The 13,094-nt window shown below is 44.2% G+C and overlaps 1 protein-coding gene across 1 annotated transcript; it reads left to right on the forward strand.

Annotated features, from left to right (window-relative positions):
- The first annotated feature begins 663 nt into the window (after positions 1-663).
- LOC122063616 lies at positions 664-3,273 on the forward strand. Its single transcript, XM_042627317.1, has 2 exons — positions 664-2,358; positions 2,554-3,273. Exons 1-2 carry the CDS (start codon positions 664-666, stop codon positions 3,271-3,273), a joined length of 2,415 nt encoding a protein of 804 aa, XP_042483251.1.
- The last annotated feature ends 9,821 nt before the right edge of the window (positions 3,274-13,094 follow it).

The following is a 13,094-nucleotide window of genomic DNA, read 5'->3' on the forward strand; positions in this document are numbered from 1 at the left end:
GTTGTTGATTGCCGAGATGAGAGCCTCCTGGCCCGAGCCGAACCGGTGGAGCAGCTACTTACCATCCCTATCTCAGAGGCCGAGCCGACCAGGACAGTTCAGCTCGGAGCGCTGCTGAGCTCCCAGCTTCGCGAGGAAATCTTGAACTTCCTCGGCGAGAACTCTGATATTTTCGCTTGGAAAGCTTCTGATATGCCTGGAATCTCCAGGACCGTAGCCGAGCACAGTCTGGACGTCAACCCGAGCTTCAGGCCTGTCCAGCAAAAGCGCAGGAACTTCGCGGCTGAGAGGAACACTATCATCAGCGAGGAGGTTGACAAACTCCTAGCCGCAGGGTTGGTGAGGAATGTGAAGTACCCGACCTGGTTAGCCAATGTGGTCATGGTTCCGAAGTCCAACGGGAAGTGGAGGATATGCGTTGACTACTCCGACCTGAACAAGGCTTGCCCTAAAGACTGCTACCCTTTGCCCCGGATTGACTCCCTCATAGACTCAACTGCTGGCCATGAGATGCTGACCTTCATGGATGCATATTCCGGCTACAACCAGATAAAGATGAAGCTGGAAGATGAGGAGAAAACCGCTTTCCTCACCACTCAGGGCAACTATTGCTACACCGCAATGCCTTTTGGCCTAAAGAATGCCGGAGCCACTTACCAGAGGATGGTGAATTCAATGTTCCGAAACCAGATCGGTAGAAATATGGAAGTTTACGTGGATGATATGCTGGTCAAGAGCAACAAAGGCATTGATCATGTGCTGGACCTGAAGGAGGCTTTCGGTGTCCTGCGAAAGAACCAAATGAGACTAAATCCCACCAAGTGTGCATTTGGAGTAACCTCTGGGAAATTCTTGGGCTTTCTAGTGTCGCAAAGGGGGATAGAAGCAAACCCCTCAAAAATTGAGGCCATTCACGAGATGCGTGCACCAAGAAACATTCGTGAAGTGCAGAAACTGACCGGCTGCCTGGCTGCTCTTAACAGGTTCTTGTCCCGAGCTGGCGATAGGTGCCTCCCATTCTTCAAGCTGCTAAAAGGAGGAAAAGGCCAACAGCAATTTCGCTGGACAGAAGAATGCGAAGCAGCTTTCGAGGAGATCAAGGCCTGCCTAGCCCGGCCCCCTCTGCTGAGCCGACCTGAGACTGGGGAAGAACTACAACTTTATCTCGCTACTTCAGCCGTGGCCGTCAGTGCAGTCCTTGTCCGAGAAGAGGCAAAGACCCAGAGGCCCATCTACTATGTGAGTCATGTGCTCCTGGAAGCAGAGACAAGGTACCGGAAGATTGAGAAGCTTGCACTGGCACTGGTCGTGACAGCCAGAAAGCTGAGGCCCTACTTCCAAGCACACGCCATTGCTGTACTAACTGATCAACCGCTGAGAAAGTCACTTCACAGCCCCAGCGTAGCGGGACGTATGGTAAGTTGGGCTGTCGAGTTGAGTGAGCACAATATTGAATTCAGACCAAGAAGCGCGATCAAGGGCCAGGCGCTGGCTGACTTCTTGGTAGAATGTACCCAAGCCGAAGAAGCGGGAGAACCTGAGCCCGAGCCGAACAGAAAATGGGTGCTATTTGTTGATGGATCCAGCACCACAGCACGGAGCGGCGCTGGGCTTGTGCTGAAAAGCCCTGATGAGTTCACGATACATTATGCCCTTAAGTTTGCATTTCCCGCAACAAACAATGAAGCAGAGTATGAAGCGCTGATTGCAGGAATCAAACTGGCAAAGGCTGTGATGACAGACGACCTGGTCGCTCATAGTGACTCCCAATTAATCGTGAACCAAGTCAATGGCCAATACGAGGCCAAAGAAGAAAGAATGGCCTTGTATTTGAAGGAAGTACGTCGTCTGGTGACCAGTTTTGGCACGTTCGCAATGGTACAGATCCCGCGGCAAGAAAATGCTTTGGCAGATGCCCTCTCCAAACTAGCTACAGCAGACTTGGCTGACTGCGCAAGCTCTGTATATTTTGAAGTGTTAGCCCAACCAAGCTATGAACAAGAATTGCTGTGCAGCATTACTCAAGGGGCCGAGCCGAGCTGGATGGATCCCATCGTCGTCTATTTACGTGATGGGCATCTCCCGGGAGATCAAGCAGAAGCAAGGGCAGTCAAAAGGAGAGCAGCCAAATACACCCTTCAGGGTGGAGTGCTTTACAAAAGGGCGATATCCTGGCCCCTGCTGAAGTGCCTACCGCCGAGCCGAGCTGAGGAGACACTTCGTGAAGTCCACGAGGGGATTTGTGGGGGACACATCGGGGGTAGAGCACTGGCCTACAAGGTACTACGCCAAGGATTCTACTGGCCAAACATGCAAAGAGATGCAATGAAGTTCGTGCAGCAGTGCTTCAAGTGTCAGGTACATGCCCCAATACCTCACGTCCCGGCTACAGAACTCAGTTCAGTGATCTGCCCGATCCCGTTCGCAATGTGGGGAGTGGATATTCTAGGACAGTTCAAGAAGGGAAAAGGGGGTGTTCAATTCTTGATTGTTGCTATTGACTACTTCACTAAATGGGTGGAAGCACGTCCCCTGGCCAGAATCACAGAGCAGGCAGTAGAGAAGTTCGTTAGGGACGACGTCATATTCCGCTATGGTGTTCCAAAGGTGTTGGTCACGGATAATGGTCGACAATTCGACAATCGGAAATTCAGGCACTTCTGCAACAACTTCAATATTGATTTTCGAAACACCGCTGTAGCACACCCGCAGTCGAATGGTCAGGCAGAAAAGGCCAACCACACACTTCTAGATGGAATAAAGAAGAGGCTGGACTGGGAGAAGAAGAACTGGGCAGATCAGCTACTCAGTGTACTCTGGGCTTATCACACTTCAGCTCGGACACCCACAGGAGAGACACCGTTTCGACTTTCATACGGAACGGAAGCGCTAACCCCTGTGGAGGTAACCCAAGCCTCATTCCGATCAGCAGTGTTTGAAGCCTCACAGAACGAAGCCGGGCTCCAAGCAAACGCAGACTTCATAGACGAAGTTCGGGAAGAAGCACTTATTCGAAATGAAACCTACAAGCAGAAAGTCCGGCAATACCACAACAGGAGGGTCAAGCCACGGGGATTCGTAGTTGGGGACTTGGTGCTGAGGAAAGCAGCAGCGGCGGACCCAAGAAGTGATGGCAAGCTCAGCGCGAACTGGGAAGGCCCTTACATAGTCTCCAAAGTGGTACGCCCTGGCACATACCATTTGCAGACTCAGGGGGGCACAGCTATACCAAGGGCTTGGAACGTTCAAAATCTCAGAAAATTTTTCCAGTAGATAGTTTTCTTCAGTAGAGGGCAATGAAATCACCTTTAGGGATTTTACTTAGCAGTTATTCAATTTTTATCATGGAGCAGAATAGATTAGCAGAATAGTTTCTATTTTGAAGCAATGTGTTTGTCACCAGTACATGCCACACATCAATATACTACGATGCTTCTCGTAAATATTTGATTCTTCTAAGACCGGGCCCTAGCTCGGCACCCCAAGACCAGACCCTAGTCTGGCGACTCAAAGACCTTAACCAATGAGGCACAAAGACCGGGCCCTAGCTCTGCACCCCAAGACCAGACCCTAGTCTGGCGACTCAAAGACCTTAACCAATGTGGCACAAAGACCGGGCTCTAGCTCGGCACCCCAAGACCAGACCCTAGTCTGGTGACTCAAAGACCTTAACCAATGAGGCACATAGACCGGGCCCTAGCTCGGCACCCCAAGACCAGACCCTAGTCTGGCGACTCAAAGACCTTAACCAATGAGGCACAAAGACCGGGCCCTAGCTCGGCACCCCAAGACCAGACCCTAGTCTGGCGACTCAAAGACCTTAACCAATGAGGCACAAAGACCGGGCCCTAGCTCGGCACCCCAAGACCAGACCCTAGTCTGGCGACTCAAAGACCTTAACCAATGAGGCACAAAGACCTAGCCCTAGCTCGGCAGCATCTAAGAACGGGCTCCAGCTCGGCACCACAAGACCAGACCCTAGTCTGGCGACTCAAAGACCTTAACCAATGAGGCACAAAGACATGGCCCTAGCTCGGCAGCAACCAGACCGAGCTGGGGGGCTTATCCATGAGCCCTCAAAATACATCACTACCGAGGGAGATATCTACATAAATATGGATCTATATATATGAGGCTAATCTCGGGGGGCTGATCCACGCATCTAACTCAGCACAAGAAAATCCTCCGAGTCGGATCACTTCTTCACTAACATCAATCGTGCCACCGGGCTGTACCAGAATAGCATGGACTGGAACGCACCGCTCATAGTCCGTCGGATTGTAGCCGGGCATCACATCCTAAAGGAACAAGATGACATCGTCTGAGCCGCCCTTAAACGAAGAAATGTTAACGTCATCCAACAACTCCTGGTTGGGCTAAGGGATCAGTCGCGTCGGGCCATATCTTCTCTACCCCCATAAAAGCGCTTTGCTACCTTTGCCCTCGAACAAGCGATAGCCATGTATCGAACTGTTGATCAGCCTCGTCTGAAAAAGTGAAGCAATGCATCTTGAATCGGGTTAAACGCTCTAGCAGGTCGATTCGAACTGCTAGAGCGGGGGGCTGGTGATGAGGCAAAATATGTCACTTCCCTCAGCACGGCTAAACATGTACCCTACCTCGGCCCCAATCAGGCCGTGCTCCACCTTGGCCTCAATCAGGCCGTGCTCCACCTCGGCCTCCATCAGGCCGCGCTCCACCTCGGCCTCCGTCGGTCCACACTGCACCTCGGCCACCATCAGCCGCGCTTCACCTGGGCCACCATCAGGCCGCGCTCCACCTCGGCCTCCATGAGGCCGCGCTTCACCTCGGCCTCCATCAGGCCGCGCTTCACCTCGGCCTCCATAAGGACGAGCTGCCACTTCGGCCCGACGTCAACAACAAGGATTCCAGAAACGTGTTTTCGTCCACCCCTACATTCAAGGAACGTAGCCTATTCCGGAGGTCAGGACTCTATCCACTACACGTCATCATGACGTCACACAGTTGATCTCTCCTAGTTAAGAGGGGAATGTTCCAGGAATATTCCCAGAATGACAGAGCCACTCTCCTTGAGGACTCCACGCCTAAGCAGGACTCTTCACAATCGTCTCCCACTTGCCCTCCTTGAGCAGTCGATAAATACCTAGGTAAGCCTCCATCACAAGGGGATCGATTTCTCACTTCACATACTGTAAAGCTCTCTTGAGCATCTGTTGTGGAAAGGTCTAACTTAGGCATCGGAGAGTCCCCCGTCGGGTCAGCCCGGCTCTCCTTGTCATCTCTTCTGTGCAGGTCGGCCATAGCACCAGGAGCTGCAGGAGGGATAGTTCGGTCAAATTTTTCCGCATCAGGAAGCATCAATGATGGAAGATAACATTCCTTGTAACCGGGTAGCCATAAGCTTTGAAATAATTTTAGAGGCAACCCCACTGAGGCTAATTGGCCTGTAGTTCTCCATCGCTTCAGGTTTACCTTTTTTTGGGATGAGGCAGATCAGGGTCTTATTGGATTGAGGGGGGAGAACCTTAGATTGAAAGAACTCAGTAACAAAACCAAATAACTTTGGGTGAGTAAGACCCCAGAACCGTTGGAAGAAGATTGGAGACAGGCCATCAAATCTCGGTGATTTGGTAGGTTTCATAGCAAATAAGGCCCTTTTAACTTCCTCAAGGTCAGGGGTTCTACACAACTCAGCATTCATGTCAACGGTCACCTTAGGAGAAATGCAATTAAGAACATGGAGGGAATCAGGGTTAATATCTTTGGAGTAGTTTGCTGGTAGAAAGAGAGAATCTCTTCCTTAACTTCAGGCAAGGATGAGGTCCAGGAGCCATCATTCTTTTTAAGCTTAAAGGACGTATTACGATCGCCTTCATTCAGCCATTGCACTCTAGACTTCTGCTTCCAGAAATCCTCCTCCTTTAAGAGCTCTTCGGCCAGCTTGGACGAGACCTCATTCATCTGGTCTTCACAGAAGGCAAATTGGGGCAGGCCCATGAGATGATCCAATTCAGTCTTCAAGGTTTGAATATTCGATTGTAAATTCCCAAAGACCTCTCTCGGTTCCACCTTTTAAAAACCTTCCTACAATTCTGTTGTTTCTCATACAGCCTAGAAGAGGTTGAACCCTTACAACTAAGTAGCACAATCATGGTGTCTTAGCCATGTGGCCTCGAAGCGGAAAGGCCTAAGACCGGGTTGAAATCATCTGCAATTCCGATCTCGTACAATTCCGTGAAATACCACCTTCAGGGGGTGACGTGTATTGATACCAATGCAATGGTCCAGATCTGGTACAACTAATAAAACCTTAAATCAGTGAAGAGTCATTTAAACCAGATCTGGACCATTGCATTGGTATCAATACATGTGTCACCCCCTGAAGGTGGTATTTCACGGAATTGTACAAGATCGGAATTACAGACGAATTTTTTCCCCTAAGACCGGGGTGAGGCCGCCGTCTTTATCCATAAGAAGGGGAAAATGATCAGAACCCACAAAAGCTTTAACAAACACTACTGAGTTAGGGAAGACGTACTACCAAGCCTGATTGACAAAAGCACGATCAGATGAACTCTAATGTTAGCTGGGCCTTTCCTATTGTTGTTCCAGGTGCAAATAGTGCAATTAGAGCCAAGATCAATGAGTGCACAATCATGAATGACATCTCTGAAGCCTTGCATGTCTCTTTCCCCATCTTTGTTACCCCCAGATTTCTCATGCCAAGATAGGATGGAGTTGAAAACCCCTATGCGAAGCCGTTCTTCAGTGCGATTAGTTGTAATTCCTTTCAGCTTGCTCCACACAGCACCTCTCTTGGATCGGTTAGGGTCACCATACAAACAGGTGATAAATAGCTTAATTTGTCAGGGCATAGAACTTCAACATCAATAATGTTTAGATCAGCAAACAAAATAGTTTCCTAGAACTGTGGTTGCCATATTGGACCCAGACCACCAGATGAGTTATTAGAGTCAACAGCAAACACCGAACCCAGATTCAGTTTTCAAGACAACTTCTGGAGTTTCTGGGCAGAGCATTTAGTCTCCATAAGGAAGAGGATGTCAGGTCTATCTTTGCGAGATAAACTCTGAAGAGCACGAATTGTTAGGGCCCCTCCTAACCCCTGACAATTCCAACTTACAGTCTTCATTGCTCCCCTGACAAAAATGTTGAGACATCAGAGAGGACAATGGGTGCAGGACATGGTCGAGCACGGCGAGCTTTCTACTGCTTGGTAACTTCTGAGGAGTGATTTGAAATAGAAAGGGCAGGGCGCAGTCGGAGTGGCTTTCCATAGAGAGCCTGGGTGCCAGGTTGGGTTTCTGGTTCAGTTAGATGAAGAGGGGTAAAAGGAGGGGGAGTAGGATTAATTGGTTGAGATGAAGACATCTGTGGCGCAAAGGTTTGGCCGTGGGCTAGAGATTGGATCTCAGGAGAAGTGGGCTGAGGATTTGGTTGGGTTGCGGAAGGGAGAATACAAGCCCATATGGGGATCCCTGGAGCCCGTGAGAGTGTAATTGGCTAAGGTAGGTAGAAGATTCATGATAGCTTGTGTAATTTCTGGATTCTGAAGGAGGTGGGCTGGAAGCGAGGGAAGTTGAGTAGTGGAGGGTTGTGGATTGACAGGTTGTCCAGTGAAAGTGTTCAATGAGGGCATAGTGAAGACATGATCCTGGGGATAGTTAGTAGTGTGTATAACCGTAAGGGCTACTGGGGAAATATTGTGGGGACGGAGGAGGATCGGTGGCAGGCGCATGGGTTTGGTTGTTGGTAGCAGAAGATGACACTTGGCAGTTGGGGACCATGTTTCGAAAAACAGGCGTAGCAGAATGCTGGCCTGGTTTTCGGTTAATGGATTCTTCATTATCTCCATTTGAGTTATTGGCCTGGAGGTGGAGGAAAGTGTTGGACCGGGGAAGTTGTAGGGGAATGTTGGAGACCCTCATGTGAGCCCAGAATAGCTGATTCAATTAGTCAACGATCAGGGGGAATAACTCTAATATCCGGTCCAAATTTTAGGGTGGGAGTTGAGAAGGTTTGAACAGAGGAAGTGTTAGGGGATGGGATGATGGGCGCACACCTCGACTCCTCGTGAGTCGTGACCAAGAAGACCACAAATAAAACACACTGAAGGAAGCCTCTCATACTTAACCTGCACATCACATTGAGGCAGAGCACGTAGTTTCACTAGGATTGACGATCGCAGCAGTTTACTGATGTCAATAACCACACGAGCATGGATATAGTTGATGAGCACAATAATGTGTGAAATCTTAGGGATATAAGAGAACATTTTGCCCTACTTTGGATAATACCACTTTTTGTTTGGTCCAAGCTTGAATTAACTTGTCCAAAGATGGGACCCACTCATTGGTACCACATCCTCTTTCCTACAAAATCCTGAAGACTATTCTCTCTCCTTGCCACCTCACAAGATCTTGAAGATGTTATGCAGAGATTCTTTTCTGATTTAGTCAAGATTGCAAAATATTGGTTAATATTGCAAGGACGGAATAGAATTTATTAATTTTGGAAACAAATTCTCTTTTTCCTCACACAATATCTCAGAGAATAAGGATTTTTACCAAGATTTAATTTTATTTAATTTTCTTTCTTTTCTTAAAGAAAACTTGTAGAAAGAAGGAGGCAAGACCAAAGCCCTATAAAAACCCCTTCCTCCCCCCTCCTATTATTATTATTCCCCTTAGTGTATTTTATAGTTTATGCTTAGTTTTCTTCTCTCTCCCTCTTTTACTCTCTTTAGTTTTAGTTATTCTTTATTTTTGCTTTAATCACTTTTGTAATAGCTTTTTATGTCAATTAATGCAAGCACTCTAAACTTCAGTCACATGGCTAAATCTCTCACCAATCTTTTAGCTAAAGAGCAACCCTTCGAATTTTCTAGTGAATGTCTCATGTGCTTTGAGCAATTAAAGAAGGTGTTGACTACAACCCCCATTATTCAATCTCCCTTATGGACCGAGCCCTTTGAATTAATGTGTGATGCATCTGATTTTGCTATAGGGGCAGTTTTAGGGCAGAGAGTTGATAAACTTCTTCGTGCTATCTATTATGCCAGTAGAACTCTCAATGATGCACAGTTGAACTACACCACAACTAAAAAAAAAATTTTATCTGTTGCATTTGCATTAGAAAAGTTTTGTGCATATCTAATAAGTTCTCATGTAATTATTTACACTGACCATTCAGCTATCAGATACTTTATTCAAAAAAAGGATGTCAAAGCACGTCTTATCAGATGGGTTTTTCTTTTGCAGGAATTTGACTTAGAAATTAAGGATAAGAAAGGTAGTGAAAATTTGGTTATAGACCATTTGTCCCATTTACCCAATTCTTTGACTGTGAATACTCCAGTTAACGAGCATTTTTCCGATAAGCAACTCTTTACAGCATCTAGTGAACATTGGTTTGCAGATATTGTAAATTTTTTTAGTTACAAACAAGACTTTGGATCATTGGTTTTCCCAAGAGAAGAACTATTTTCACTCACAGGTTAAGTATTTCTTTTGGGATGATCCTTACCTTTTTAAATCATGCCTTAACCAAATTTCCTTTGCTTGTTGTAAGGCTTGTCCTTCTTGTTATTCTTTAGAAAAAATCAGTAGAAGGAACATGATGCCTCCCAACCCAATCCTCGTGGTTGAGATTTTTTATGTTTGGGGAATAGATTTTATGGGCCCCTTCCCTAAGTCATGTGGATATGAATATATTTTGTTGGTTGTGGACTATGTGTCCAAATAGATTGAGACTCATGCTTGTAAGACCAATGACTGTAAGGTTGTCATTCAATTCTTAAGGGAAAACATTTTTTCCCGATTTGGTACCCCTAGGGCTATCATTAGTGATAGGGAAAAGCACTTTTATAATAAGCCTTTTGAGGCCTTAGTGAAGAAGTATGGGATTACCCACAAGTTGGCTACCTCATACCACCCCCAAACCAGTGGGCAGGTAGAAGTGTCCAACAGACAGATCAAGCAAATTCTAGAGAAGACAGTTAACCCAAATCGAAAGGATTGGTCCAACTGTCTGTTGGATGCTTTGTGGGCATATAAGACTGCTTATAAGATCATACTTGATCAATCTCCATACCGTTTGGTAGACGGGAAAGTCTTCCACTTTCCTTTTTAGTTAGAGCATCGTACCTTTTGGGCGATTAAGAAATTTATTTTTGATTTTTCTACCGCAGGAGCTCATAGAGGTCTCCAACTATCTGAGTTAGAGGAATTACGAAATGATGCATATGATAGTGTAAAACTTTCCAAGGAAAAGACTAAAGCTTTTCATGATAGGCACCTTGTTAGGAAATCTTTTATGCCTGGTGATAAAGTTTTGTTGTACAATTCTAGATTGCATATCCTTCTAGGAAAAACTTCATTCTCGGTGGGAAGGTCCTTACCTTGTGCAAACAGTATTCCCCCATGGTGCTGTAGAGGTTATGAATCCATCCACTCAGAAAATTTTTAAAGTTAATAGGCACCATCTAAAGCCATTCTTTGAGTTGCCTTCAATGCATGATGCAAATGTCATGATTCTCCATGAGCCTCTTTATGATGATATTTGATCACATTTGGTAATTTCCTCTCCTTTGTCCTTCTTATTCTATTGTCTTATCATTTTTTTTTTCTACATTGAGGACATTGCACAATTTAAGTATGGGGGAGGGTTTGACTGTTTGAACTTGAGGTTACTTTTAAGAGTTTTCTGATGCTTTATACACAACCAAAAAAAAAAATTGAGATCTAGGACCCATCTTGGTACTATAATCCCTATTGAGAGGATGGTAATGAGTATAGATCTTGAAGTGGGACCTCACTTAAATGATTTAGAGATACTTGTCTTAAGGTGTAGGATCATTTGTTAGTTGGTGTCTTTGTTCTTAGGTTAGGAGTTGAAACCATATTCTTAGCATGGTATAAAAATATATTAGCATGGTATAAAAATATATGATATGGATATGCAAAAAAAATGAAAATTGGTCAAAAAGTAGAAAGCAAGTATAGAATTTTTAAGAACTAGACAGAACACTGCACCTCATGAAGTGGAGTGTTTTGATCGAATCTCTTAGGAATGAACACTTTCGAAAAGAACTTAACATCACTGTCTTTGTTAGCATATGCATAAAGTGAAGTTACTTAGTAACTTGAGTTTCTGGTGTTTGCTCCACCATGTTATTCAGGCAAAATGTAGTGGAGTATAAAGAGTTCTCTATTAAAAAAAAAAAAAAAAGATACCATTATGCCTTGTTGTTTATAATTGGTCAATGCTCCAAAACCCTAGTTTATGGTCCATACCTTATAATGTGGTTTGTCTTAGGATTTGTCGTGCTTTAAAAGATACAAAGTTCGTCCCTATTTGAGATGTGTGATTGGTCCTAAATCTAGATGGAGTATTAAAGTTCAAGTGTGGGGGTTCCTCGATTGATGTGCTCTAATTGAAAGACAGTGTGTGTTTTATAGTTATTGGAAGCTGTAATAGTAATTTTTCATGTTAATTTGAATTTTGGGTGTATATTCATTGCAAACACCCACGAGACACAACTCGTCCATTAGGGTAACTTAGGGGATTAAAGGCTTGTTGCGCATGCTAAACGCAACCGTGATTCCTACGAAAGTGACTTAGGCTTTTTCTTTCGTTTCTTTATTTATTTGTCTTACTCGAGGATGAACAAAAGTCAAGTATGGGGGAATTTGATGAGCACAATAATGTGTGAAATCTTAGGGATATAAGTATATATTTTGCCCCACTTTGGATAGAACTACTTCTGTTTTTCTTTTTTTTTTTTTTTTTTTTAGTTTCTAAATCTACAAGAGAAAGTGCTTAAAGTGAATCAAGAACCAGTCCAAGCTTGAACTAACTTGTCCAAATGTGGGACCCACTCATTGGTACTACATCATCTCTCCTACAAAATCCTGAAGATTATTCTCTTTCCTTGCCACCTCACAAGATATTGAAAATGCTCTGCAAAGATTCCTTTCTGATTTAATCAAGATTGCAAGATATTGATTAATATTGCAGAGAATGAATAGAATTTGTTAATTTTGGAAACTAATTCTCTCTTTCCTCACACAATATCTCAGAGAGTGAGGATTTTTACTAAGATTTAATTTTATTTAATTTTCTTTCTTTTCTTAAAGAAAACTTGTAGAAAAGGGGTTTTGGCTTTAATCACTTTTGTAATAGCTTTTTATTTCAATTAATGCAAGCACTCTTTTATTTTTTTCAGCCTTCTATGTTTATGATTTACGAAATTGAATTGTAATTTTGAAGTTATAGTTCTAGGCTTAGATCTAGGTGACAAGATCACGAGTCATGGAGTATCTCCTTTTCAAGTTCAGTTTTTTTTTTCAAGATTTGTTTTCTCTAGGCCTAGAAATTTCAGATTTGGTTCATTCCAGATCTAGTTTTTAGGGTTTGCAGTATCTCAAATCACCCATGCTTTCAAGTTCAAGCATTGATTCAAGTAGGTAGGCTTCTTCAATAGTCTTCTCGCCTCCCTCTCATTCCTTCTTCTGACTACCCTTTCTTCTTAATTTAGGATTTTAATTTCAGTCGTTACATTATTGCTTTCCCTTTCCCTCAAGGTTCATGGCTAGTGTATGTGTTGACTTTGCCCCTCCTAGCCATAGAACCATCATTTTATTGTTTTTATTTTAATTGTCTCCATTTCCCTAAAGCCAAGTAGAGTAATCCTTGTAAGAATGACTCTCTGGTCAAATAGGGAAGCTCATATTATAATATATCTCTCAGGCTAAGTAGAGAAACCTACTTGTGAGCCTCTCTCTAGCTTTATCCCCTTTCTTTTACTTTATATTGATTTCAGCATTTTTTTTTCTTGCGTTGGTTTTTAATTGCGTGGATTGTTTATTTTCTGTGATTTATTTATTTAATTTTAATTGAGCGGCTTACATATTTAAATTCTTAGATGACGAATAGTTAGGACATTATTTTAGATACATATGTTTAGGATGGTAGTTAGAATTAGATTACAACCATTAATCGGTTCACTTTCGCATTATTAAAATAGGCCAAAAATAAAATGACTACTCCCCCTGTGTTTGACCCGTAGCTACACTAATCCATATGTTTAC

Source organism: Macadamia integrifolia, unplaced genomic scaffold (assembly GCF_013358625.1).
Source record: "Macadamia integrifolia cultivar HAES 741 unplaced genomic scaffold, SCU_Mint_v3 scaffold1381, whole genome shotgun sequence".
NCBI classification, from domain to species: domain Eukaryota; kingdom Viridiplantae; phylum Streptophyta; class Magnoliopsida; order Proteales; family Proteaceae; genus Macadamia; species Macadamia integrifolia.

Coding starts and splice junctions, on each gene's coding strand:
- LOC122063616 (XM_042627317.1), top strand. CDS start 664: ATGGTGAATTCAATGTTCCGAAACCAGATCGGTAGAAATATGGAAGTT. Junction 2,359..2,553: donor AGCAGTGCTTCAAGTGTCAG/GTACATGCCCCA, acceptor ATCACAGAGCAG/GCAGTAGAGAAGTTCGTTAG.